General features: G+C 43.5%; 1 protein-coding gene across 2 annotated transcripts in view; it reads right to left on the reverse strand.

Annotated features, from left to right (window-relative positions):
* Nucleotides 1-24,126, reverse strand: part of MERTK (MER proto-oncogene, tyrosine kinase) — a 570,203-nt gene that overhangs the window by 16,754 nt on the left and 529,323 nt on the right. For both annotated transcript variants that reach the window (XM_078649038.1, XM_078649039.1), the window contains exons 17-18: nt 21,700-21,859; nt 19,756-19,892 (exon numbers count right to left, since the gene is read on the reverse strand). In XM_078649038.1, the coding sequence (XP_078505164.1) occupies nt 19,756-19,892; nt 21,700-21,859 (297 nt within the window). The remainder of the gene's footprint in view (nt 1-19,755; nt 19,893-21,699; nt 21,860-24,126) is intronic.

A 24,126-nucleotide genomic window follows, 5' to 3' on the forward strand; every position in this document is an offset into this window, starting at 1 on the left:
ATCTTCGTCTCCAATGGGCTGAAGTCCGGCAACGCCTCTAAACCCACCAGGCTAGGGGACAGGGCATGTCGAAATTGAAGGTAGTGGAAAAACTGGGAACTGGGCATGTCGAATTCAGCCCGAAGGTCTTGAAAGGATTTAAGAACAGTGTCCTGCATTACATCCCCAAGAGTCGATATACCCACTCTTTCCCACCCCACAAAGCCATGTAAGGCGGCCAGGTCCGGAAAATGGCCATTGTGCCATAGGGGCGTTTCAGCCGTCAGAACATTCCACCACCCTATGCGACGCAGGGCCAGTCTCCAGATCAGAAACACTGTCCGAGTAACCATGGGCAGTGCATTGCGCAGGGGTGCCGAATAAAGAATATTATGGAGCGAGTTGGAGCCCATCAAGAAGCGCTCCATAGCATAGGCCGGATCTGCACGATTCCCATACCACCATTCATTTAACACTAATAAATGGGAGGCTTGGTAGTAGGATAAAATGTCCGATGTGGCCAGTCCACCACAGAAGGCAGAAAGGAAACATGTGCGCAGAGCGACCCGCACTGCACCCCCTTCCCATAGAAACTGGCCCAACTGAGAGTTGACCTGGCGGAACCAGCTGGAGGGAACTAAGTAGGGATGATTCTGAAGTTGATACAGCAAACGCGGGAGTGCCACCATCTTAAAGATGGCTGAACGCCCATAAATAGTGAGCGGCATCCGCGCCCAGATCTTAATATCGGCGCGCACCCGATCCCAAACCGGCACTAGGTTACGTTCCCAAGCCACCGCTGGGACGTCAGATAGGAAGACCCCAAATATTGAATCCCTCCCACCGCCACCTGAAGCGAAGCAGCTCAGTCTCCCACACTCACCGTCCTGTCACCCAAAACCCACAAAGTAGACTTACGGGGATTCATATAGAGGCCTGAAGTCTCTCCAAAGATCTGCAAGATCTTGAGTAGGCGTGGCCCCGAGCGTTGTAATTCAGTAAGAAAAAATAGGACATCATCCGCGTAAAGCGCTATTCTGTCAGACGGGCCTCCTACCCAATCAAATCCACTTAGCTGAGCGTCCATCCGCACCCATGCAGCCAGTGGCTCCATGCCCAGGGCAAATAAATACGGTGACAGTGGACACCCCTGGCGGGTGCCATGCCGAATATTGAAAGAGGAGGATATCGCTCCTGCCACCCGGACCGACGCAGTCAAGTCAGTGTATAAGAGGCGAACATAGGAAAGAAAGCGAGGACCCAAGTTGAGCCGTGAAAGCAAGGAAAAGAGATATACCCAGCTAGGGGAATCAAATGCTCTATCCATGTCAGCCAGAAGAAGCCCCGCCTGTCGCCCCGTCACTTTAATAGCCTCCATTGCCACATCGCACGCCGTATATTGTGTCTGGTCGCTCTATGCGGCATAAAGCCCGCTTGATCAGGGTGCACTAAATCCAAGATATGGGGCCGGATTCTATTGGCCAGAGCTTTGGCCAACACTTTGGCCTCAACATTAAGGAGCAAAATGGTTTGGTGAGAGGAATGTTGCTCCGGGGGCCGCCCCGGCTTCTGAAACACTACCACCTCCGCATGCCGCCAGTCGGGGGGAAGCCTACCCAGATCTCTAGCCTCCTCCAAAGCCGCCCGGTAATGAGGAGCCAATTGGGTGTTATATTTCTTTAAAAATTCACTGGGGAAGCCGTTAGGGCCAGGGGCCTTCCCGGTGTTCAGTTCACCCAGCGCAGTACCTAGTTCTTCGGCCGTCAGGGGGAGGTCTAGCTTGTCACGTATGTCATCAGGCACCGCCTTGGGGGGCAGATCTGCCAGGAGCCGGTCTATCTGATCTGGCAAAAGGCACTCACGCGGGGCATAGAGCTCCGCATAATAGCGTACAAAGCTTTCAGCGAGGGCCTCTGGGTCCGTCAATGGGTCACCTACGTCATCCAGGAGTCCTGGCAGTCGCTGCGTGTGAAAATACCCCTGGCAAAGTCTATGGAGTATTTTACTAGACTTGTCCCCCCATTGGTGGATCCTACTACGTGTGGCAAGCCCCACCTGCCTCGCCTCATCCATAAGTAGAGCAGCATAGGATTGCTGCGCCAGCAACAACCGATTCACATCACCATTCTCATCCACACAGCAGCTGCCGCGCTCCAATCTCAGCCTCAGCACGCACCAGTTCCTCCCGTTTACGCTTCTGCGCAGCCACACACCAGGCAATATCCACTCCCCTCAGGGTAGGTTTTAGGGCTTCCCAAAAGGTAGTAGCTCCCCTTACAGAGCCCACATTAGACACAAGATAAGCCGACAGTGCCTCACGAAGATGTCTATAGTCGTCTCGCTGTAGGTGCCATACCGACATGCGCCAGCGAAATGGCTGCCGGCCCCATCCGAGCTGTAGCTCCACTGATATCAGGGAGTGATCCGACAAGCCACGAGGGTGAATCATCGCTGAGCTGAGGCAGCCCACTCTGGCCCTGGGAATAAAAAGGTAATCCAGCCTCGAGAAAGACCCATGAACCGCAGACATATACGTGTACTCACGCACCGCGCCATGGGTATGCCGCCACGAATCAACCCAGTCCATGCCAGCCACCAATCCCTGCAGCTTCGTGGGGCGACTCATCAGCTCCCCCCCCCCACGCCGGAATCTGTCCCTAGCCGCATCCATGACATCATTCCAATCCCCACCTATGACCATCATCACATCCGGGATATCCGCCCAAACAGTATACAGCTTCTCAATAAGGGACCACTGCAAGGGTGGCGGCGCATAAACGCATCCCAAAACAATGGGGGTCCCCCCCACCTCCACATATCTACCCTGAGTATCTTGCCAAAGTCTAGTGTGAGTGTATGGGACCCTGCGATGCACAAGGATAGCAACTCTTCGGGACCCACTAGTAAACCCCGCGTGATACACCTGCTGATAGCCAAACCTCTGTAAGCACATTACTTTAGTACCCAACAGATAAGTCTCCTGTAGTAGGAGTATATCCGCCCCCAGACGCTTCGCCTGCCGTAACACAGCCCCTCGCTTAATTTGATCAAGCAGGCCCTGAACATTCCAACTAAGAACACGCAGAGAGCCCAAAGGCCCCTGTGGCCTATCAACGCAGGGCATCATCTGAGGGATGCTGAATGAGATACATGGACATGTGGACAAAAAAACAAGGCAAAATCTGAACCATTGGGCCTCCCCAAGCTGTGCGGCCATCCCCAAGCCCCCCCATGTAAAATGGAACAAGATTTAGATACTAGTATTGATGGTGACACCTGGATGCACATCTGACCAAGGGCATCAAAGACTTACATTTGCCTTCAGTACAAAGTTAGTCTATAACAGTATAAAACAGTACATCAACATGCCATGTTTGAAACTTCTGATGTGTGTTGCAAGAGTTTTGAGAGGGCCACTTACATATATTTGTTGTGGCCCTGTCCATTCGTGAGGCGATTTTGGGCAGATGTTTTTCAACAGGTTCAGAAGATATGCAATGTGAACTGACCGCTTTGTCCACTAGTCTTGTTGGGTGACTCGGGGAAGGGCAGCCAATACCCATTTACCATGTCCGGGTGTAAACTACTGACTCATTCTGTAGTACCAGCAAGAATCACCTTCGCACAGACATGCACGAGGCCTCTCTCCCCGGCATCTCACTTTGATGACTTATGTATGGCATATTATATATATATATATATATATATATATATATATATACACACACACACATACATTACCTACTGGCCAGTAGGTAGTTATAATTAGGACCTAGTTTCCATAGGAACAGCGTTTTTTCTTCTCCCAATAACGTTGACGCCGGTTGACGAATCTTTGCGAAATTTTCAAAACTAGTGGCCCACTTCGGTCAGCTCCTGTCTTGAAAGTTTTGCGGTGATTCGCCAAGCGGGGGCTGAGAAAAAAGGGGGGTCCCAAAACACATTTTCCCCATGTAATTTTCCATAGGAAACTTTAGACAAAGCTACAGCCCGAACTGCTGAACGGAATTACACCAAATTTGGCAGAAGGTAGTCCTTGGTTCAGAAAGAGTCCTTTTTGTTAAATGGTGTGAATCTGTTCAGTAGTTCCTGAGTAATTAGAAAAAGAAAAAATATCGATATCTAGGGTAGCGGTGGGTGTGCGAACCCTCCCGACCAGAAGCTTCATTCTAATCGGCTGCCAACACTCCAAATCAGGAAGTGTTGGCAGCCATCTTGTGACTCGGTAGAACCGAGTCACAAGAAAACCGTGGAAAAAACATTAAAACATTTAAAAACAAGAAAATGGGGCAGGGTACAAGCACCCTGATCCCCTATGCCTGCTCAGGGGTCCAGCAAGGACCCCAGGGCCAAAAAAACCATGTTTTTAAAAATAATTTCGGCGGAATTCACGCTGGGGTCACGAATCCCGCCGAAATTATTAAAAAAATTAAGCGCGGGCTCTCTTTAATGAGCCCCACAGGAGATCTCTCTTCGGTTTAACCCCGTTAGCCAATATTTCATGGCCTAAGTATTCAATGTCCTGAACAAGGAAAGAGCACTTCTCCCTACGCAAGGTAAGTCCAGTGTCCCAAATCCTATGCAAAACATTCTTAAGAACATGATTATGATCGGCCACCGAATCACCAAAGATCAAGATGTCGTCCTGAAAGAACACGACATTCTTTAACCCCTTAAAAATTTCAGTAACTAATCGTTGAAACACACTCGCTGCCGATATCAACCCAAAGGGAAGCCGAGTGAACTGAAAGATTCCCTCCGGAGTAATAAAGGCAGTGAGGTGCTTTGAGGTCTCATGAAGCTTGACCTGATGATAAGCACTCTTCAGGTCAAGCTTAGAAAAATATTTCGCTCCCTGAAGAGTGGACACCATCTCAGAAATATTAGGCAAGGGAAATGTGTCAGCGACGATACACTTATTCAATGCCCTGAGGTCAACACAGAACCTCAATTTTCCATCAGCTTTTTTAGAAATGACCACCGGAGAAACCCATGCTGATGCCTCCGTTGGTTCTATCACTCCACATTGAAGCATTTCCTAAATCAACACTTTCACATCGTCACAAATAGAAATGGGAACCTTCTCACACGATGTTGCACAGGTAAGCTATTCTTCTTAAGTCTAATGAGGTGAGAATAACCTCTCAGTTCACCAAGCTCATCTTTAAACACAGAGCTGAATTTGATTTTTTGCTCTTGGGTTGATAATAATGTAGAGATCGTACTGATGTACCCAACCGAGGATGGGAGGACCATCAATAGAGACATACACCTTACCAAAAGTAGATCTCTTCTCAAAGACAATTTTAGACTCAAAGAAACCAAGAATCTCAATCTTTTGTCCATTAAAACCCTTAGGAGAGATATCACTCTCCTCCAAACTTAACCCTTCCCAGAAAGTGTCAAAGATAGATTTCGGAATGATGGTATGACGCGACCCTGTGTCCACCATCAATGACACTTCATGAGAGTCAATCTTGAAAACAGCCTTTGGTCTGCTCTGTCTTGGATCCTCACCAACCACATCGACCTCATCCACCACCAAAAGTCTTTCAGTTTCAATTCCATTGTCGCACTCGTAGTCATCCACAGTAGCAACTCTTTGCTTAGGCTTAGACTTACACATCTTTGAGAAATGTCCAATTCTACCACACTTGAGACACTCCTTGTTCGCAGCGAAGCAAAACCTTGCGTCAGAAGAATGACTATTGCTTCCGCATTTATTGCAAAACTTATTAGTGGTAAAAGCTTTTTTAACTGGGTACCTGAGTTTATTTTTAACCACCGCAATGTTATCACCTCCACAATGCTCACACTCTGCAGCACTTTTCCTATCAGAGACTACTGAGACTTCTTGTTGTGGACTCATTTTATGAGAATCTAGAACCTTTATACATTTGTTAGATTCCTCAATAACCTTCGCTAAGTCAATGGCATCCTTTAATGAAGGATTCTTCGCCGCCCACAGTCTCTCCTGAATTTTTTTACTTGAGCATTGAACAATTAACTGATCCCTTATAAGTTTATCGTTCATAGCGCCGAACTTACATTTAATAGACAACTCTCTGAGCTACAAAGTCATGTATGGACTCTGAATCCTTTTGGCGCTGCGTATAAAATTTGTAACAGTTCATAATTAGATTCTCTTCCTTTGAGAATCTGACCTCGAGCCTTGCAACAGCCTCCTTAAATTCATCAGGCATTTCCTGACCATTAGCTCTCAAGGCTATCGGTAAAAATCTGAAAACCCTCTGCCCCTCTTTGCCAAGAGTGCTCAAAAGAATAGCCTTTTTCCTCTTTGCGGAAAACTCTTGTCCATCTAGTGCCTCGAAGTAGTTATCAAACATTATGTACCAATCCTCCAAGGTATCTCTGGAATCCCAGGTTCGGGTAGAAATTGTGGTGGTAACGTAACAACAATTTGTTGTGCCATGTTTAGCAATGTCAATGGAAAAAACAATAGATACTAGAAAAATCAGTTGGAAGGAAGCAATCGACAAAGCATCCACAAAACAGGCTGACGTTAACAGCAGAACGTACCTCAAAACTGCTTCAAATTGCAAGATAAAACCATGAAAAAATGTTGTCTTCTTGTAGTATCCTGAAGCGAATTGTTGTCAGGGAAAGAGATTCAAACAACACTTGTGTAGGATTTCTCTGGCCGATTTACACACTCAAAATGGCCGCCACGACGATTTTATCCAAAGCGAGGCTTGAAACAAGCTTGGAACAGTGAATCTGAGAGTTAAAATGGCCGCCACAGATGGAAGAGTGAAAACGAGGCTTGGAGCGCATGAGACGCTAGCGCGATCTAGCACCCGTCATCACGTTCATTGCCAGAGACAAGGCGATGACGTAGGAGCATAGCAACAGTAGCCGTTGCCGATGCGCTCGCGCTGCAGTATTTACGCTACTCACAATTTCGCCCTTAAACTTCTTTTCGCCCAATCCAAGTACTCGGTGGCACACGAAAGAAGACAAACCGCACACAATGGGCTCTTTTGAAGATCCTTAGCTGTAACGCTGGCTCACACTTCAACGATATCCCAAAAACGATTAAAAACGTCTTGGAGTCGCCGGAAGCCACCAGGACTACAACTGACCAGCTGCAAACGTCGCCAAAATTGTAGTAGAATACTCGGAGGCTTCCAGCGTATAAAAGCAGGTTTATTGCAAGAGCAAAACAGCAGGCATCTTCAACTCTAGCTGGCCAGGCACAAACTGTCTCATCCTAGAATCCCAGGATGAGTCAGAGCCACCTACATTCTGGAATACATGACAGAGCTAATGCAATGGGAAAGCATGGAAACAGAGGTAGGAATAATATACAACAACCAGGTCCCGGGGGCTTGTCCGAAGGGGAACTGCGAAGGGGGAGGGGCAGAAAGAGATTAATAGAGATGGGGAAGACGGATGGGTCACATGGCCTGCCCACCGACAGCAGCAGCTCAAAGGAAATTGAGTGGCTGGCTGCTTTGGCGCATTTCAAAATATGGAAATGACCAGAGGCTTCTGCCATAAATCAACACTCAACACTTTGTCATTTGCCTGTTCTGCATAATTTGCCAATTATTCCCTACGCTGCTGCCACGGGAGCATGCGGGCGGCTCCTGTCTCCCCTGATCCCTTAATTGGTAGCACACTCTCCCAACTCGTGCTGCTGTGGAGGGGACAACTGCTGAGGTTCCCTGCCAGTGGTGTGCAGTATTCGTCTCGAAAATCCACACAGCACACAGCTCTGCCAATCAGAAGTGTGAATAAAAGTTCTTGCATGAGCTGCGAGTATGTAGATTTTCACCCTGCAAAGCTGTTTGCTCTGCTTCAGTGACTGAAACCTTGATATAATCTCCTGACCTCAAGGCAGAACCATTCCAAGTATGACTTTGTCAGCTAATGGCAGACATCTCAAAAATGGACAACAATCATGCCACGTTTTGCCCTGCTTGGGCGCACCGATATGATGTCTCTGACATGCTATGAATAAGAGTTTTTAACTTATTTAGATATCTACAATTATATCAGAGTATTTTTTATTTGCAGCCAGCAGTTTATTCGGCTTTTGTCCCCAGTAGAAGAGATGAACTTTCACAGACGGTAGAGTGTTTTTCTTACAACTTTAATAAATAAAGTAAATAATATATTGGTTTCGTTTTTGTGGTAATGAACTGTATTGGGGCTCTAGGGGCTTACATGCCTGTACTGACCCCACATGAGACACGTCTATACGGCCTGTGTGTCACCTACCCTGCTTGATATACACATTTAACACATACGTCACTCCCTCTGAGAAGTACTCTGCCTTGCTTGATACCCACATTCACTGCCCTGTGGCACTCACCTACACTGAGCCCACTTTAGACCCATATACTCTCGGCTCCTCTCTGACACACCTGCACGGTCTGACCCTACATGAGACACACCTGCTTGACATGCCTAAGCTCTGCTAGTGACATACAGACATGCACACACACACACATCCCCTCCCACCTCCTGCCCCACTTAGGACCAAGGACAGGCAAGCCAGTCTATTAAATGGGAGAACCAAACCACAGGTCAGTCTGGGCTATGAGAGCCCAAGCACGAGCCAGGCCAGCACAATTTGGAAAGTAAATTGTGCGACAAACTTTATGTAAACAAAGAAACAAGACGTTTCACATTTCCATATTTTTGTAACGTGAAAGCGTTTCCCTTTAGTACGTTCGTTTATATCGACGAAGATGCCAGTAGCGAACCAATTGGCAAGTCAGCCGCCATCTGCCTCCTATATGTAGTTCATGTGCAAGAGACTATTTTGTACATTGTACATCCGGAACTGCTGTAGTTCAAGGTGCTGTCAAATGCGCTCATAATGGAAAAGGAGACACAATAAAACAACATATTTGCCTAGGATCACACCGTTTGCTCAACTGAGATGAGGAAGCCTGGATTGAACACGGGTCTCCCGGCTTCACTCTGCGCAGTCCACCCATTAGACTTTCAAGGCAGTGCGTAACCCTTGAAAGCTTTCTGCTTTTTAAAATACCCCTGTGAAGGGGCATGGGCGGAGATAGACCGTATGGGGCAAGATGGCACGGAAAGGGTGATGGGAACGCAGGTTTGTCAAATGAGGGAAGAGTGTGGGCGGCAGGGCCAGCTAAAGTCATTTGAAGGCTTGGCTTTTTTGGCCCGAGGGTCTACAGGACTTTGAGCAGAGCCAGTCATCCAGCCTTCAGTCTGTCTGTTGTTGTATAAGCTGCTGCATGGGTTGGTCAGTAGCTACATGAGTGTATATACGGGTTATGGATTGGTTTCCTGAGTATTTGTATGGGAGACTGAGTGTGTGTGTGGGTGGGTGGGAGGTGTGTGACTCGGTGCATAGATGTGTGAGTGGTTGATTCACTGGGTGTATGGGTTCAAGAGTGCATCTGTGAAGGGCCGTATGGTTGGGTAAGTGTGTGTATGGGTGTGTTGGTAAATGAATGGATGTCTCAGTGGTACATATCCAAGTAACTACATATGTAAAAGACAGTGTATGTGAGAGTTGGAGTATATAAATGACTACATGTGAGAGTCAGTGATTGTGAGAGTGGCTGTATAGATGAGTGTGTACTTGTATCAGTGATTATATAAGAGAGTAAGTATGCGTTAGTATCTGTATGACTAAGTGAGGTGGTGTGTGTATAACTGTATAGGTGAGTAAATGGGAGTGTGATTGATTATTTGCATGACTGACTAGGTGTGTGAGTAACTCCATGAATGAGTGGCGGTCAGGGCTGGACTGGCCTTAGCGGGCACCAGGCACGGGTGCGGGCCGGTTTTGGGCCCCTGTGGGCCATTTTTGTTACAGGGCTGTTTTTGCCTGTATCAAAATCGTCCGAAAACCGGCTCCAGCAAAGAGCTCAGCAGCACCTCCAACCCCCCCCCCCCCCCCCCCCCCCGAGTGGGAAGGGGTGCGCCGGCCGAGCACTTTGCCAGGGCCGGTTGTGGTTTCCAATCCGGCCCTGGTGGCGGTGTGTGAGTGTCTGTATAGGTGTATGAGTGCATATGATAGTGTTGTATTGAAGAGTGACTGCACGTATGAGTGATTGTATGGGTGAATGAGTGGATGAGTGTATAGACCTAGGAATCAGTGAGTGCGTATGTACTAACTGGTATTGTATGTGGATGGTGGATGGTTTAAGAAATGATAGTCTGTATTGTACAGTGGGTGTATCAAAGGTTATATTAGAGGGTGTGAAGGTGCATCAGCTTTTCACATGGATGATGTCATCAGTGATGTAATTTCAATGTCATCAGTGATGTCACTGACCATGTCATGAATGATGTAATATGTGATGTCATCGGCAGTGCATTATATCATCTCCATCTCTCTCCATCTCTCTCTCTCTCTCTCTCTCTCTCTCCATCTCTCTCCATCTCTCTCTCTCTCTCTCTCTCTCTCTCTCTCTCTCCCCCTCCCTCTCCCTCCCTCCCTCCCTCTCCCTCTCTCTCCCTCTCTCTCCCTCCCTCTCCCTCCCTCCCCCTCCTTCTCCCTCCCTCATTCTGGGACTTGTAGTTGGCCATGTGACCGCAGTGGCAGTGCGGCCACGTGACTTGGGGGCAGAACATTCCCTCCTATGAGGGCACAGCAGGACACCTAAAAGGCGGGGATTGGCTTCAATTCAGGTAACAGCGGCGTCTGAAGAAGGCTACAACGCCGAAATGCATCATGCCTATGCTGTTTTCCATTAAAGGTTCCCGTGTTTTCCCCTATGTGGCCTCGTATCTTTTCTGCACTGGAGAGGATTTGTTTATTGATTTCTACACGCCGGCCAGTGGCCTGCAAGAGGCCCCGCTCTATCAAGTGGCAGGAGGATTGCTGGCATCAGCTGTTCCAGCTTGTTTGTTTCTTCCGAGGTATCGGTTTCCCTCCTGCTCACCTCCGTCCCTGACAACGCCTTGGATGCTGCCCGAATTGGCTCGTGACTGCACGAGGAGCCAAGTGCACTGTTACTTAGGCTCACAGCCCAGCAGAATCTCGTCTTGGAGGTTGGAGCGTCATGGGGACCCAAGGGAGCCTGTGGTCACTATTCCAATCTGAGTGGCCCTTCCTATCACAACGCGCCTTTTTCCCTGCAGCCATCCCCATTCAACACATCACCGGAAACACTGCATTCTGGGACTTGTAGTTGGCCATGTGACCGCAGTGGCAGTGCGGCCACGTGACTTGGGGGCGGAACATTCCCTCCTATGAGGGCACAGCAGGACACCTAAAAGGCGGGGATTGGCTTCAATTCAGGTAACAGCGGCGTCTGAAGAAGGCTACAACGCCGAAATGCATCATGCCTATGCTGTTTTCCATTAAAGGTTCCCGTGTTTTCCCCTATGTGGCCTCGTATCTTTTCTGCACTGGAGAGGATTTGTCTATTGATATATATATATATATATATATATATATATATATATATATATATATATATTTATATTCATTCAATTGTAAGGCTGTATTCCATAACATCTGACAGCATAATTAAGCTTGATAGAGTATGGTTACCTTTTAAGACATATGTTAAGAGGGAAGGAGAACAGTGCCAGAGAATCTTAATATTTCCCCAATTGAGGGAATTGTCGATATCAGAAAGTGATGAGGATAATGGCAATACTGCACTACGGGAGTAAGAGAGAATTGGCTGGCAGTTATACATTTTATTATGTATATATGCTTAATTTACCAGGACGTACTACATTTTGTAATTGCTGAATGATGCTCGATCATGGTCTTATTGTATTAATGGCACAATGCTAATTTGATCTGCACTGAATTTTTAGCCTAAATAAAGTGTTTAAAAAATATTTAATCTGATGATACACCTGTTCCTTAATGTTAGGTTAGTGTCACCTCATTGACAATCTACAGTTGCTGCTGTCTGATCTGAAAAGAAGCTTTATGGTGAAAGGTGCATCTTTTCACTTAAGTGAATTTCCAAATACAAACATAGCATGGACTACAACTGAAAGCATAATCATGGTTTAGAATATAAAGTTTGCCAGCTTGAAAATACTCCCGTAAAATTAAAATTAATTTGATAGCATAAGAATTCATTTTATACTCCAATTCCAAAAGTCGGAATTAAGGTACACCCAGTTTCAAAACTTTATCTAGAAGCCTGACTCGAGTTACTTTTCCTGCTCACATTCTGGCTCAAGAAATACCACAGGTATCTACTGTCTTAGGCTTTCATAGGCCACTTTAAGTATGTTTTTGTCTGGGGGCTTCGTGGACTAAGCGTCCCCTGTAGGGGCCCGTGTTCAACCTCATGGTCACAGGTTCACATCCTGGTGGGTCCACTCAGTCTTCTTCCATCTGAGGTTGATAAAATGAGTACCGTTGGATAACAATAAACATCTGTTATTCAGCGCCTTGATACCCTCGGGTGATATGTGGGCTTTACAAATACAAGTGTTATAAAATAACATTATAACTCATAAAGCAGCCCCTTTAAAAAACTATTTCTGGGGCTTTGTATATGGTTTTAGATAGAGAGGCTTACACTTTTGCTGAGTGGGACAGTTCCATATTTGGCACTGTTAAACAGGAACTGTGATTTAAGTTAAGTTCCATTCCAAACAGGAATCCCCCCTGTAGGAGCCACAACAGCCAAGTTAACTTTCCAAATTATGATTTGGCTCACTTCCCACTATTTCTAAACTTGTAAATAATGCAATAGTGCTAACAAATAATTGTTTTTGCTTCTAAGTTGTGGAACAGAAAATTCTAAATAGCAATACTTGTATTTGATTAGCATGTACATTCACACTTTTTACCTCCCATTTAGGAGTTATATACTTTCTTCTGAATATCTAGATGGAAATGATTTATAGTTCCTGCAAAAGGTCATATGTAGATGCAAAAGACAAGAAACAACAATGCTGACCACTGAGGGACTTTATAGCAGTGAACCCAGCAAGTGCATGGTCAGTGAGCCAATGGTCAGTCAGCATGGACAGTGGATATCAGCAACAGATGAGAGCTTTGGGCTAAAGCCACCACTGCGAGCATGACAGTAGCACCGTCTAGAATCTAGCTTTCTCTTATTCCCAAACTGTCACAAAAGATAATCATGGTTCAATTTTGGAAGTTGAAGATAGCATGGCTTCAAGCACAACAAAGAAAAAAAGAAAAGTACTGGCAGGATGCACGCACAATGAAGCCCCATGGAGTAATCCTTTCACTATGTTTCCAGAGCTGCCTGTGTTGTCACCATGACCTCTATTGTGATAGGTGTTGCAACCATGTTCATTATATGCTCTAACTTGGATAAAGAAGAGATAAATCATACCCTAGGTTTTTTTTGTGACTGCTGAAAAAGACACTCGGTGCCTGGAGGCACATGCATTACACGGTAAACAGACATAATATCGACTACAAAATATCGAATGGACATAATATCGAGTACAAAATATAGGCTGGACAAAATATCTAATGGACAGAATATAGACATCAAAAATATAGTTTCGAAGGTAAGTAATGTAATATCGAATGTTAAAAATATAGAAAGTTAAAATATCGAAGTATATAATATAGGTTATTAAAACTATCGAATTTTTAATAATATCGAATTTTTTATAGTGTTTGTTATGTTATTATATGTGTGAAAAGTGTGTATTTATGTTATAATTAATTTTAATTAATGAATTTTGTTTTTTTATTTTTTGCGTAATTTAATTCTGTAGTGGGTTGTGGGTTTATAGGGGAATAGGGTGGGAAGTAATTTAATTATAATTAATTAAATATGTAAATTTATATATTGGTATTAATTTTTAATTACTTGTTCATTAATTTATATTTGGTAATTAATTAACTTTTAATTGGCAATTAATTTTAATTAATTGATTAATTGCTAATTATGTTAATTTTACTAATTTATTTTCTGTAGCGGGTTGTGGGTTTATAGGGGAATTGGGTGGGAAGTAATTTATTTATAATTAATTAAATATGTAAAAATATTTATTGGTATTTCTTTAGAAATAATTGTTAATTAATATTTTATGGGTAATTAATTAAATTTTAATTGCCAATTAATTTTATTTAATTGATTAATTGCTAATTATGTTAATTTTACTAATTTATTTTCTGTAGCGGGTTGTGAGTTTATAGGGGAATAGGGTGTGAAGTAATTTATTCATAATTAATTAAATAATTCAATGTATTTAATTGTATTTAATTTGAATTAATTGTTAATTAATTTTTAATTGTTAATTAATTAATTGTTAATTTGTAATTAATTTGAATAGGTAACTAATAGTAAAAATTAATTGTAATTTGTAATTTTAATTGATTAATTATTATATTATATTAAATTGGTAATTACTTTTAATTAATTTTTTCCATACTGTTGCACTCTTTGGAGTGGGAATAGTAATTTTTACCCTTACGCTATCCAACGCTTTCCCTACTGTTGCACCCACTGGAGTGGGAATAGTAATTTTTACCTCTACGCTATCCAACGCTTTCCCTACTGTTGCAGTCTTTGGAGTGGGAATAGTAATTTTTACCCCTACGCTATCCAACGCTTTCCCTACTGTTGCACCCACTGGAGTGGTAATAGTAATTTTTACCCCTACGCTATCCAACGCTTTCCCTACTGTTGCACCCACTGGAGTGGGAATAGTAATTTTTACCTCTACGCTATCCAACTCTTTCCCTACTGTTGCACTCTTTGGAGTGGGAATAGTAATTTTAACCCCTACGCTATCCAACGCTTTCCCTACTGTTGCACTCTTTGGAGTGGGAATAGTAATTTTTACCTCTACGCTATCTAACGCTTTCCCTACTGTTGCACCCACTGGAGTGGGAATAGTAATTTTTACCTCTACGCTATACAACTCATTCCCTACTGTTGCACTCTTTGGAGTGGGAATAGTAACTTCAACCCCTACGCTATCTAACGCTTTCCCTACTGTTGCATCCACTGGAGTGGGAATAGTAATTTTTACCCCTACGCTATCCAACGCTTTCCCTACTGTTGCACCCACTGGAGTGGGAATGGTAATTTTTACCCCTACGCTATCCAACGCTTTCCCTGCTGTTGCACTCTTTGGAGTGGGAATAGTAATTTTTACCTCTATGCTATCCAACGGTTTCCCTACTGTTGCACTCTTTGGAGTGGGAATAGTAATTTTAACCCCTACGCTATCCAACGCTTTCCCTACTGTTGCACTCTTTGGAGTGGGAATAGTCATTTTTACCTCTACGCTATCCAACGCTTTCCCTACTGTTGCACTCACTGGAATGGGAATAGTAATTTTGACCCCTACGCTATCCAAAGCTTTCCCTACTGTTGCATTCTTTGGAGTGGGAATAGTAATTTTTACACTTCCGCTATCCTACGGTAATAATATGGATATTATTTCATTATATTATGTTACTATATATATATATATATATATATATATATATATATATATATATATATATATATGTGTATGTTTTAATAAATATGATTGTAAAAATGTTTTTTTATAACTTTCATTAATTATTTAATTATTATAAGGTAATTTAAGTGTTTTTAAGTATAATTTAGTAATTACATTTTAATATTAATTTAATTTAACATTGTTTTTAATAAAGTCCATATTTTTATAAACTATATTTTTGTAAACTATATTTTTTACTCGATATTTTTGTACTTACCTGTTTGTAGATACAAAGTCGATATTCTGTCTGTCGATATTTTGTCGCCGATATTTTTGATAGTCGATATTATGTCCCTCGATATTATGTCAGTGATCCGCATTACACATATACATCCATCTTTGCATGGATTGTGATTTCTTTATGTAGTTCCTTTTTTGGACACCTAAAATGGATACTAGGGGGGTCATTATGATGACGGACGGACTTTGTCCGCCCGTCACCATAGTGGGAAACGGGACCGCCCGCCATAAGGGCGGGGGTCCCGTGGGGGGCATTAGGATGTGCCCGCCACAGTGGCGGGCACATCCTGTAGTTTTAGCATTGTGGCGGGCGGTGCACTCTGCACCGCCCGCCACGATGCTAAACATGCTTTTTTGCATTTGCATATGCAAAGCGGCAGGCACCGCGCGGTGCCTGCCGCTTTGCATATGCAAATGTGGGGGGGTACCATAGGTACCCCCCATGTGCCCCTTGACAGTGTCGTGAACCTGGGGGCCCTGCAGGGAGCCCCCACAGCAATCCCCGCCTGCCTTTCCGTGGCGGCATTGCCGCCGCGGAAAAGCAGCTGCAGACAGACACCCTAATATGGATGGCGGTGTCTGATAGACACCGCCACCATATGGTTCCATTACCGCCCCGGCCGCAATGCGACCGGGGCGGAAAAGCGGCGGACAGTGTTTTCGTCTGCCGCGGTCCCCCCTGCCATCCTAATATGGCGGGGGGGAATTAGAATGCGGATGTCGGGCGGATTGCCCCCTCCAGGGTGGCGGTGGCCACCGCCACCCTGGCGGGGGCAATCCGCCCGACATCCTAATGGACCCCTAGGTGCCTGGAGGTAAATATACATCCATCTTTTCACAGGGTGTGTTTAATATCAAGATATTTGTAAAAGTGAGTTTTCCTATCCTGCCTCTTTTCAGACTACGCTGACATTTTTTCACTCTCCAATTGTACTTAGCTTCAACATGAGCTCCTCGGTGGCTAACAAGGAATTACTTGAGGAAATGGTCTGTATGATGGGGCTACTCTGAACAGTAAAGAAAATGTTATGTTAAAAAGATTTATTTAGTGCACACAATTGCCCGGAGGTATAAAGGCTCCAGTCCAAAGGAGAGATTGTGAAAAAGGTATTCCATAGGAAACAACCATATTTTTAGATCCTGCAGCTTTTAGATCCTGCAGCTTTTAGATCCTGCAGCTTTTAGATCACTTCGCAATATATTCAGGAATGTGCCTAACAGGCAAAAGTCTTCGGTGTTCCCGCTAGCGGGGCTGAAGGATCATAACACAGAGGAATTGTCCAATTTAGGATTGAGATGGAAGACGGGCCACTTCTGGTATCTGGGAATACAGGTAGCACACAGGGAATGACAAATGCTTCAACTGAATATGAACAAGGTACTTGAGTCCCTGAAGCATTCAGTAGTATTCTGGAACACTCTGCCGCTGTCCTTAATGGGCAGAATAGCTGTGGCAAAAATGGTGGTACTGCCTCGATGCCTTTATGCCCTGCAAAACGCGCTGTGCAATATTCCCATGTCGGTATTTAGACAATTGAAACCTTTTCTGGGCAGGGAAAACATAGCAGAGTAGCACCACAGGTTCGCTCGAAGTGTTATGAACTGAGGGGCTGGAGGCACCCAGGTTGGACCTATACTATCATGCAGCACACCTTCAACACGCGTCACGGTGGAGATAACTGGGAGAAGCGCCTACTCAGAGGCCAAGTGCAGCCATAGAACCTACCTATTATATTGATGGAGGCGGCAGGTGCAAGTACAAATCTGCCATACGTCGTTAAACAAACGGCATTCATATGGCAAATGTTCATGGAACGGATGCTCGGGCACGCACCATTTCACCGGGAGTTAAATATCTGGTAATTGGCCCAGTGCGTCAAATGGCTTAGAATATGTTCTTCCAGGCTTGGAGGGAGGGCGAATGCCTGGTCTTGATGGATTTGTAAGTAAACGGCACCTTTCTAACATTTGAACAGGCACGAGAGGGTTTGACATAGGGCAGGGGCAGTATATACAATATGCAGGCTTGATGGAGCTGGTCAGGGTTACATGGCCTACGTATCCAAAAATGCCCCAGGTGTCGAAGACTCTGGATGTGGTGTTGCATGCCTTAGCGGGCGCAGGTTGGTTTCACTGCTATATAAAGCTATGAGAGCCGACTCGGGAACTCAAGTATTTAAGGCATGGGATGCTTGGAACGAGAATTTACAGTCACCATTGCCAGAAAAAATCTGGACTAGGGCATGTAAATGTACCTGTAAATTATTGCCTAAAACTGTTGCTTTACAACTTCCTGCAGTGGGTGTAGTTAACCCCTGTGAGGCTTCATCAAATATATCCGACCCGTCCCCATGAATGCCCTAGATGTAACAGGGCCCAAACATGGTTTCTGCAACTAGCATGGGATTGTTCGGAGGTGCAGCAGTATTGGATTATTGTGGTAGCAAAGGTACGCGAGGGGGTGGGTATCCGAATGGAAGTTACACCAGAGCATTGCCTCGAGGCTGACACCGAAACCCAAGAAACAAAAAATGGCGTATAAATTGGTACAATTAGCCTTGGTACTGGCCAAAGGTACGGTAGCTATTTGCTGGATGAGCACCGTACCCCAACATTAGAGAGCTGAATAAGGGATGTGGGGGAATGGTCTCTTGCAGCATAATTTCACATGAAAGCCTGTAGAAATGATGAAAAACTAGATGTGGACATTGCACCCTGGAGAGAATTTTGCAGGGAGCTTCATAACCCAATGGGAAATATAAATGGCCAGAATGACACCTCTGATAGTAATAGCGAAATGTAAAGATAAGAACTGTGTTATACTGTAATCATGTACGATGTTCGTTCATACATGTTCAATGTATGGCATGTGCTTTCTTGCACATTTTCTCGTAGATAAACATGCATGATTGATATGTCAGTGGACTCTGCCACAAAAATGGAAATAACTGGAGGGAGATATGTTTAAAGCTGTGTACAACTGCTCAAGTGTTGTCGTTTAAAATTGAATAAAGTATTTAACAAAAAAGGAATTCAAAATGCTATACATTAACATATCTTTATGCAGGATTTGCGAAAATAGGCTGTATTAATCGAACCTCAAAGATTGTATTTTGTGATACTCACCTGGACAATCTAATATTATAACTACATATAGATTCTTATGTAATTATGAATTTGAACAATTGAATTATAGTTTTTGTTTTTGTAGGATTTACTAAAATATGAAAATAAATTAAAATTAAATTGACATATAAAGCGCTGTGACTGTTATAATTTGGCTTGTTCTAGTTCGTTTTTCAGGAGTAGGAGTGCAGAGCACACGCTTTTGTTTAAGTTCATGATGTGTTCTGTGTCTTTTTGCTGTCCAAAAGACAGTGAAATTCCTATGGGGGAATTGCCTAGAATAGGATCTTCTGGAATTGAAGCAATACTGATTCCTAGATGGGAAAAAAAGTTGATGAAGCACATCATCTTATTTGGCCGACGAATGGTAAACGCAAGCAGGATTCTAATTAGGGACCTCCAGTATAATGCATGTTGGATTTGGGACAAGCAACATTGTGCCATACGATTTAAAATATTTTCAATAAGTGATTTGTCTTTAGATGGGCTACCTTCACCCACATATGTCCCAAACAAATACCAACCAAAGGGCGAGTAGAAGGTCAATAATGAAGTGGTTCAAAGGGGATTCACTTTCTGCAGTAATGCGCCTTTGACAAGGTCCCTCACAATGAAGTGGCATATCCTATATGTCTACCTCATATCTTGCACCTTCCATACAAAATGTCTGTTGCCTGTTATAATTGCACACTTGTTCATAGCCAATGGTTTATCACAGGACTCACCATTTATGAAGTCTTGTACCCAAACTCTTTTGCATCCACCTCTAAATTTTCAAATAATAAAGTAAGTTCTCATTTGTAAGCTCCTTGTTACGTTATAAATCCCTTTTGTAAAATCATGCTGTCAATGGAATCCTTTCCCTAAACATTTTATTTCTTAAGAGAAATAGATACAACATTTGTACAGCCTGGCTGCCTTACAGAGTCACCTGTGACACAAGAAATCACAAGGGATGCAACAGAAAATACTCACAGCTCATCTAGACAGTCAGTAGGCTGTTTCAGCCGATGTCCCTGAAGGAGGTAGTCATACATTTCATGGTTTTGCACACCAGGGTAAGGCGTCATCCCTCTGGTTATAATCTCCCACATTGTAACTCCGAATGCCCACTGTAAACAATGAAGCAGGGGGTGGTTAGAAAACAATCTGCCACGGGTAACACATTTTCAAGTGACCCTCAACAATTGAGGACAACCCGTTCCCCAGAATCTCACAGACGCTATTTCTATCCACACCGCCTGTTGTAGGCATAACGTTCAATAGGCACCCTTGATAGAAAGCAGCATTACCACATTACCCTATTAATTAATTTTTGGCTTTATTTTCAAGGCTGTTTTACAAACATGGTACTTTAATAAACATGACATTATGAAACAGACTTTGCTAGCAATTCTCAACATATTAAGGAAAACAACGAGGTTACAATTCTACCTAGAGGCCCTACTTTGATCCCAGTGCAAAACCGTATTTGCACAGAGCTTGGAATTATACATTGGGTGAAAAACACTTCTCACTTTTCAGTTTTCTCCAAGGACATCTAGTCAGGTCATACATGTTGAAATTTATGGGGAAGGGAATGTTTGGTATATTCCAATACATGAGAAATGTGGTGCAGAACACATCTGTTTTGCATGCAATTCCTCATTTTGGAAATACTACGAATAGGAGGCATATACTGGACTCAGTACATATCTCACTGTGGGGTAATGATATTTACTGGGTGTGGTAAATACCCAATGTCGTTCCAGCCCATTTGTTATCTGGTTCTAAAAGGAATTGATACAACGGCACACAAGGCTTCACATTAGTAAATCTGTCACAATATTGGGTTTTTGACTTCAAGCTCCCAGCACACTCCTGCTAAACTCTCTGTAACACCACATGCTAGGGCAGTTGAATGCACTCATTCACGAGGAGCAGATAGTTCCATGAGTCCTAGGAGAGGGTTCAGATCCCTTTGTAGCTGCAAACTGAGTTAAAATGATGCTGCAATAACAGCTGCATGCCACACAACAGATCCATGCAACTTACTGCTGTGTTCTATGGCACTGTTTTAAAAGAACACAGTAGTATAGATGGAATTACTTTTTTCAGGAACAAAAACTGTTTTCAACATCTACAGAAATGTTTATCCTTTTCGAATTTGTAGACGTTTTAGTAGCCATTTGAAATAATTGTATAGCATGGTCGAGACATGGTCCAATGACCAATGAAAGCCCAAACCACCATTTTGTGCCATGTGTCCTTCATTACCTGTGTGATCCCCTTAGGAATCACTCACTAGCCCTGATTGATCTCCATTCAAAAGTTGAAGTGCTTCAGCTTTCAAGAGGTCAGCATTCCGAATTGTAGAAATTACATTACTTTATATTTATATGGATAGTTTTCACACTGATTTTGCGAAAACTTTCATTCTTATCATGGATTTATTTTTTCTTCACAAAGGGACATTGCCGGTTTACATCTAATAGCACTGAATTACTACTAGCTGCTTTACCCAACTCAGAGTTCTGTGTAACCTTCATTAAAAGAATCTGGTTCGTTTGCTGAGAATCAAACATGAAAATCTGCCAGCTTTACTGTTCTGCCCTTGATGACATGCAATACAAAGTACTTCGTTCACATATGCAGGCCTCAGTGCAGCAATACATCCAACAAACAGCCTCACTGCAAATAAGTGTTCAGTGATATGTCTATGACTCGCCAGAAGAGGAATTCTTATTGGCCGTTTGGAGAGAACCAATGACGTTTTTGACACACAAAGGTCTGTAATTTCTCCCAAGTTGAGTATGCATTCTAAGAGTGCTAATGAACATGTGACAATAGTAACCCTAGGAATAAGATACCACAAATGCCAACTAAGTTGACTACAATACCTTTGACTCGCCCAGGATATCAATAGTCCTGTTTACATACCACATCACTTTTGGCAGTGTAGATGCGATCTGCCAGGCTTTCAATGGCGATCCATTTCACAGGCATCTTCGCTATCCGTCCCTGCCGGTAATAGTCCCCACTGTAAATCTTCTTAGACAAGCCAAAATCTGCCACGCAGACGGTCATGTCATCTCGTAACCTGCCAATTGTAAGGAAAAAAGGACTTTGGTCAAACATTTCTGTACTCTAAAGCATCTGAAAACTCATCATATCGACCATTTTAAGATCTACGACAGCATTGGTAGATCCATATTCTTAGAAGCCGAGAAGTCACAGTGTATTTTAAAAGGTATATGTCACTAAATATGCCTAAAATTCTTTTTATCTTTTATTTCAACTGTTGATTGGACACAAACACCTACATTACTTAAATTTAGAAGTTATACATACTTTTTCTATCAAATTACTGTTTATTATTTTGTGGCCATATTTTTCCTTTACCTTGATTGCCATCATATATTTAAGCGCAAGAACCAAGTTGGGTGGCACGCTTCAAAAAGTGGACTCATTCAAAAAACGGCTAATTTTCTTGGTCACTTTCTGCTCTGTTTCTACGCTTGACGCAAAGGGTGGTCATCCTGTGTATATGGGATGATGGAAAATTGGTGTTTCAGGGAATTTCTTTCATGGATCAATAGCTGATCTGATCTGAGTCAACCACAAACTACTGATTTATTTATTGGGCGCACAAATCATCCCAGAGGGGATCTCTAAGCGCCAAGGCAGCAGGGGGCATTACACTGTACAATGGCAAGATTCCAGGTTGAATAGCCAAGTTTTCAGAAGCTTTTTAAAGATAGTGAGATCATCACAGGGGTGGATTGACATGGGCAGCTGGTTTCAGCGATGCGGGGCCAGGAATGAAAATGAGCGATTCCCAAAACTGGTCATTCGGATACTTTTGGGATGTAATAATAGTAGATCGGTGGATCTAAGCCAATGGGCAGGAATATACGGCTGTAATTTGTTTTTGAGGTAACAGGATCCGTTTCCGTGCCGAGGTTTGCAGACTACACAAAGAAGTTGGAAAGGGGCACGTTTTTTTAATCGGTGGCCAATTGAGGGAGCGCAACGTGGGTTACGATGGAGAGCGAGGAGGGAGATTCATGATAAGGCATGCAGCTGTGTTCGGCACCACCTGGAACCTAGCAAGGAGGCTTTCATTTATTCCCACCAATAAGGCATTTCCGTAAACGATGCAATGTATTATCAGGCTTGGACTAGAGTTTTCCTGGCCAGTAGAGGGGTCCACTGAAACACTTTCTTAAGCATTCGCATGAGGCCAAAATAGGTTCACGAACTGCTTTTAACGTGCTCACTCATGGTGAAATTATCATCTAAGAGAACTCCTAGGTGATTTACATAATTTTTTGGTGTAGGAGGTAAACCCAGCTCTGATGGCCAGAATTCTTCCGACCCAACTGAGTGGACTTTTCCAAATAAAAGGATCTCTGTTTTATTCGTGTTAAGGTGTAAAAAATGTATGGTCATCCATGAGGCAATTTTTAACAAACAATCCTTGATTTTAAATTTGGTAAGAGTCGAGTTAAAATCCATAGTAATGACGAATTGTGTGTGATCTGCATATGAGATGGTTTCAAAGCCACATAACCTGATGAGTTTTGCTAGGGGAGCCACATAAACATTGAAAAGGGTGGGGCTCAGGATTGAACCTTGAGGCGCTCCTTTATCCAAGACCATAAGTTTAGATGAGTAGCTGCCCAACTGAACAGAACGGGTGCATTCAGACAGAAAGTTCTCCCTCCGTTGCAAGGCTTTACTAGTGATACTAATCTCCCCCATTCTTTGCACTGAGATTTGATGGGAGATGGTATCATATGCCGCTGATAGATCCAAGAGAACCAGCATAGCTGAGGATTCCTGGTCTAAGGCCAGTTTGATGGTATCAGTGACCTCTATTAAGACTGATTCTGTGCTATGAGATGCACGGAAACCTGACTGAGTGGAGTTCAGCAGGCGATTAGACTCAAGGTAGGACACTAGTTGACGATTAACTAGAGACTCAAAGATTTTTGGATATAAAGGAGGTAGGGATATTGGTGTATGGTTTAACATGTCCAGTGGGTCTGTCGTGGGTTTTTTAAGAAGGGATTTGATGCGTGCTGTCTTCCATTTAAGTGAAATGGTGGCTGACTGCAAGGAAAGGGTCTGTGATTGAATGAAACACAATAGGCAATCATGTGAGGGGGACAAGATCCGACAGAGAACCAGTTTTTATTGTATTTATTTGGGCAAGTATTTGATACTCTGTAACGGGATTGAAAAAGTTCAAGGGTGGAAGACTGAGACTTCCTGACATTCCTGAGTCATAGGTATTGTGTTATTTGCGAAAGAATAGTAGCTATTGTTATTTTTTTGTTCAAAGTGTACAGCAAGATTATCGCA

Source organism: Lissotriton helveticus, chromosome 6, assembly GCF_964261635.1.
Source record: "Lissotriton helveticus chromosome 6, aLisHel1.1, whole genome shotgun sequence".
NCBI classification, from domain to species: Eukaryota; Metazoa; Chordata; class Amphibia; order Caudata; family Salamandridae; genus Lissotriton; species Lissotriton helveticus.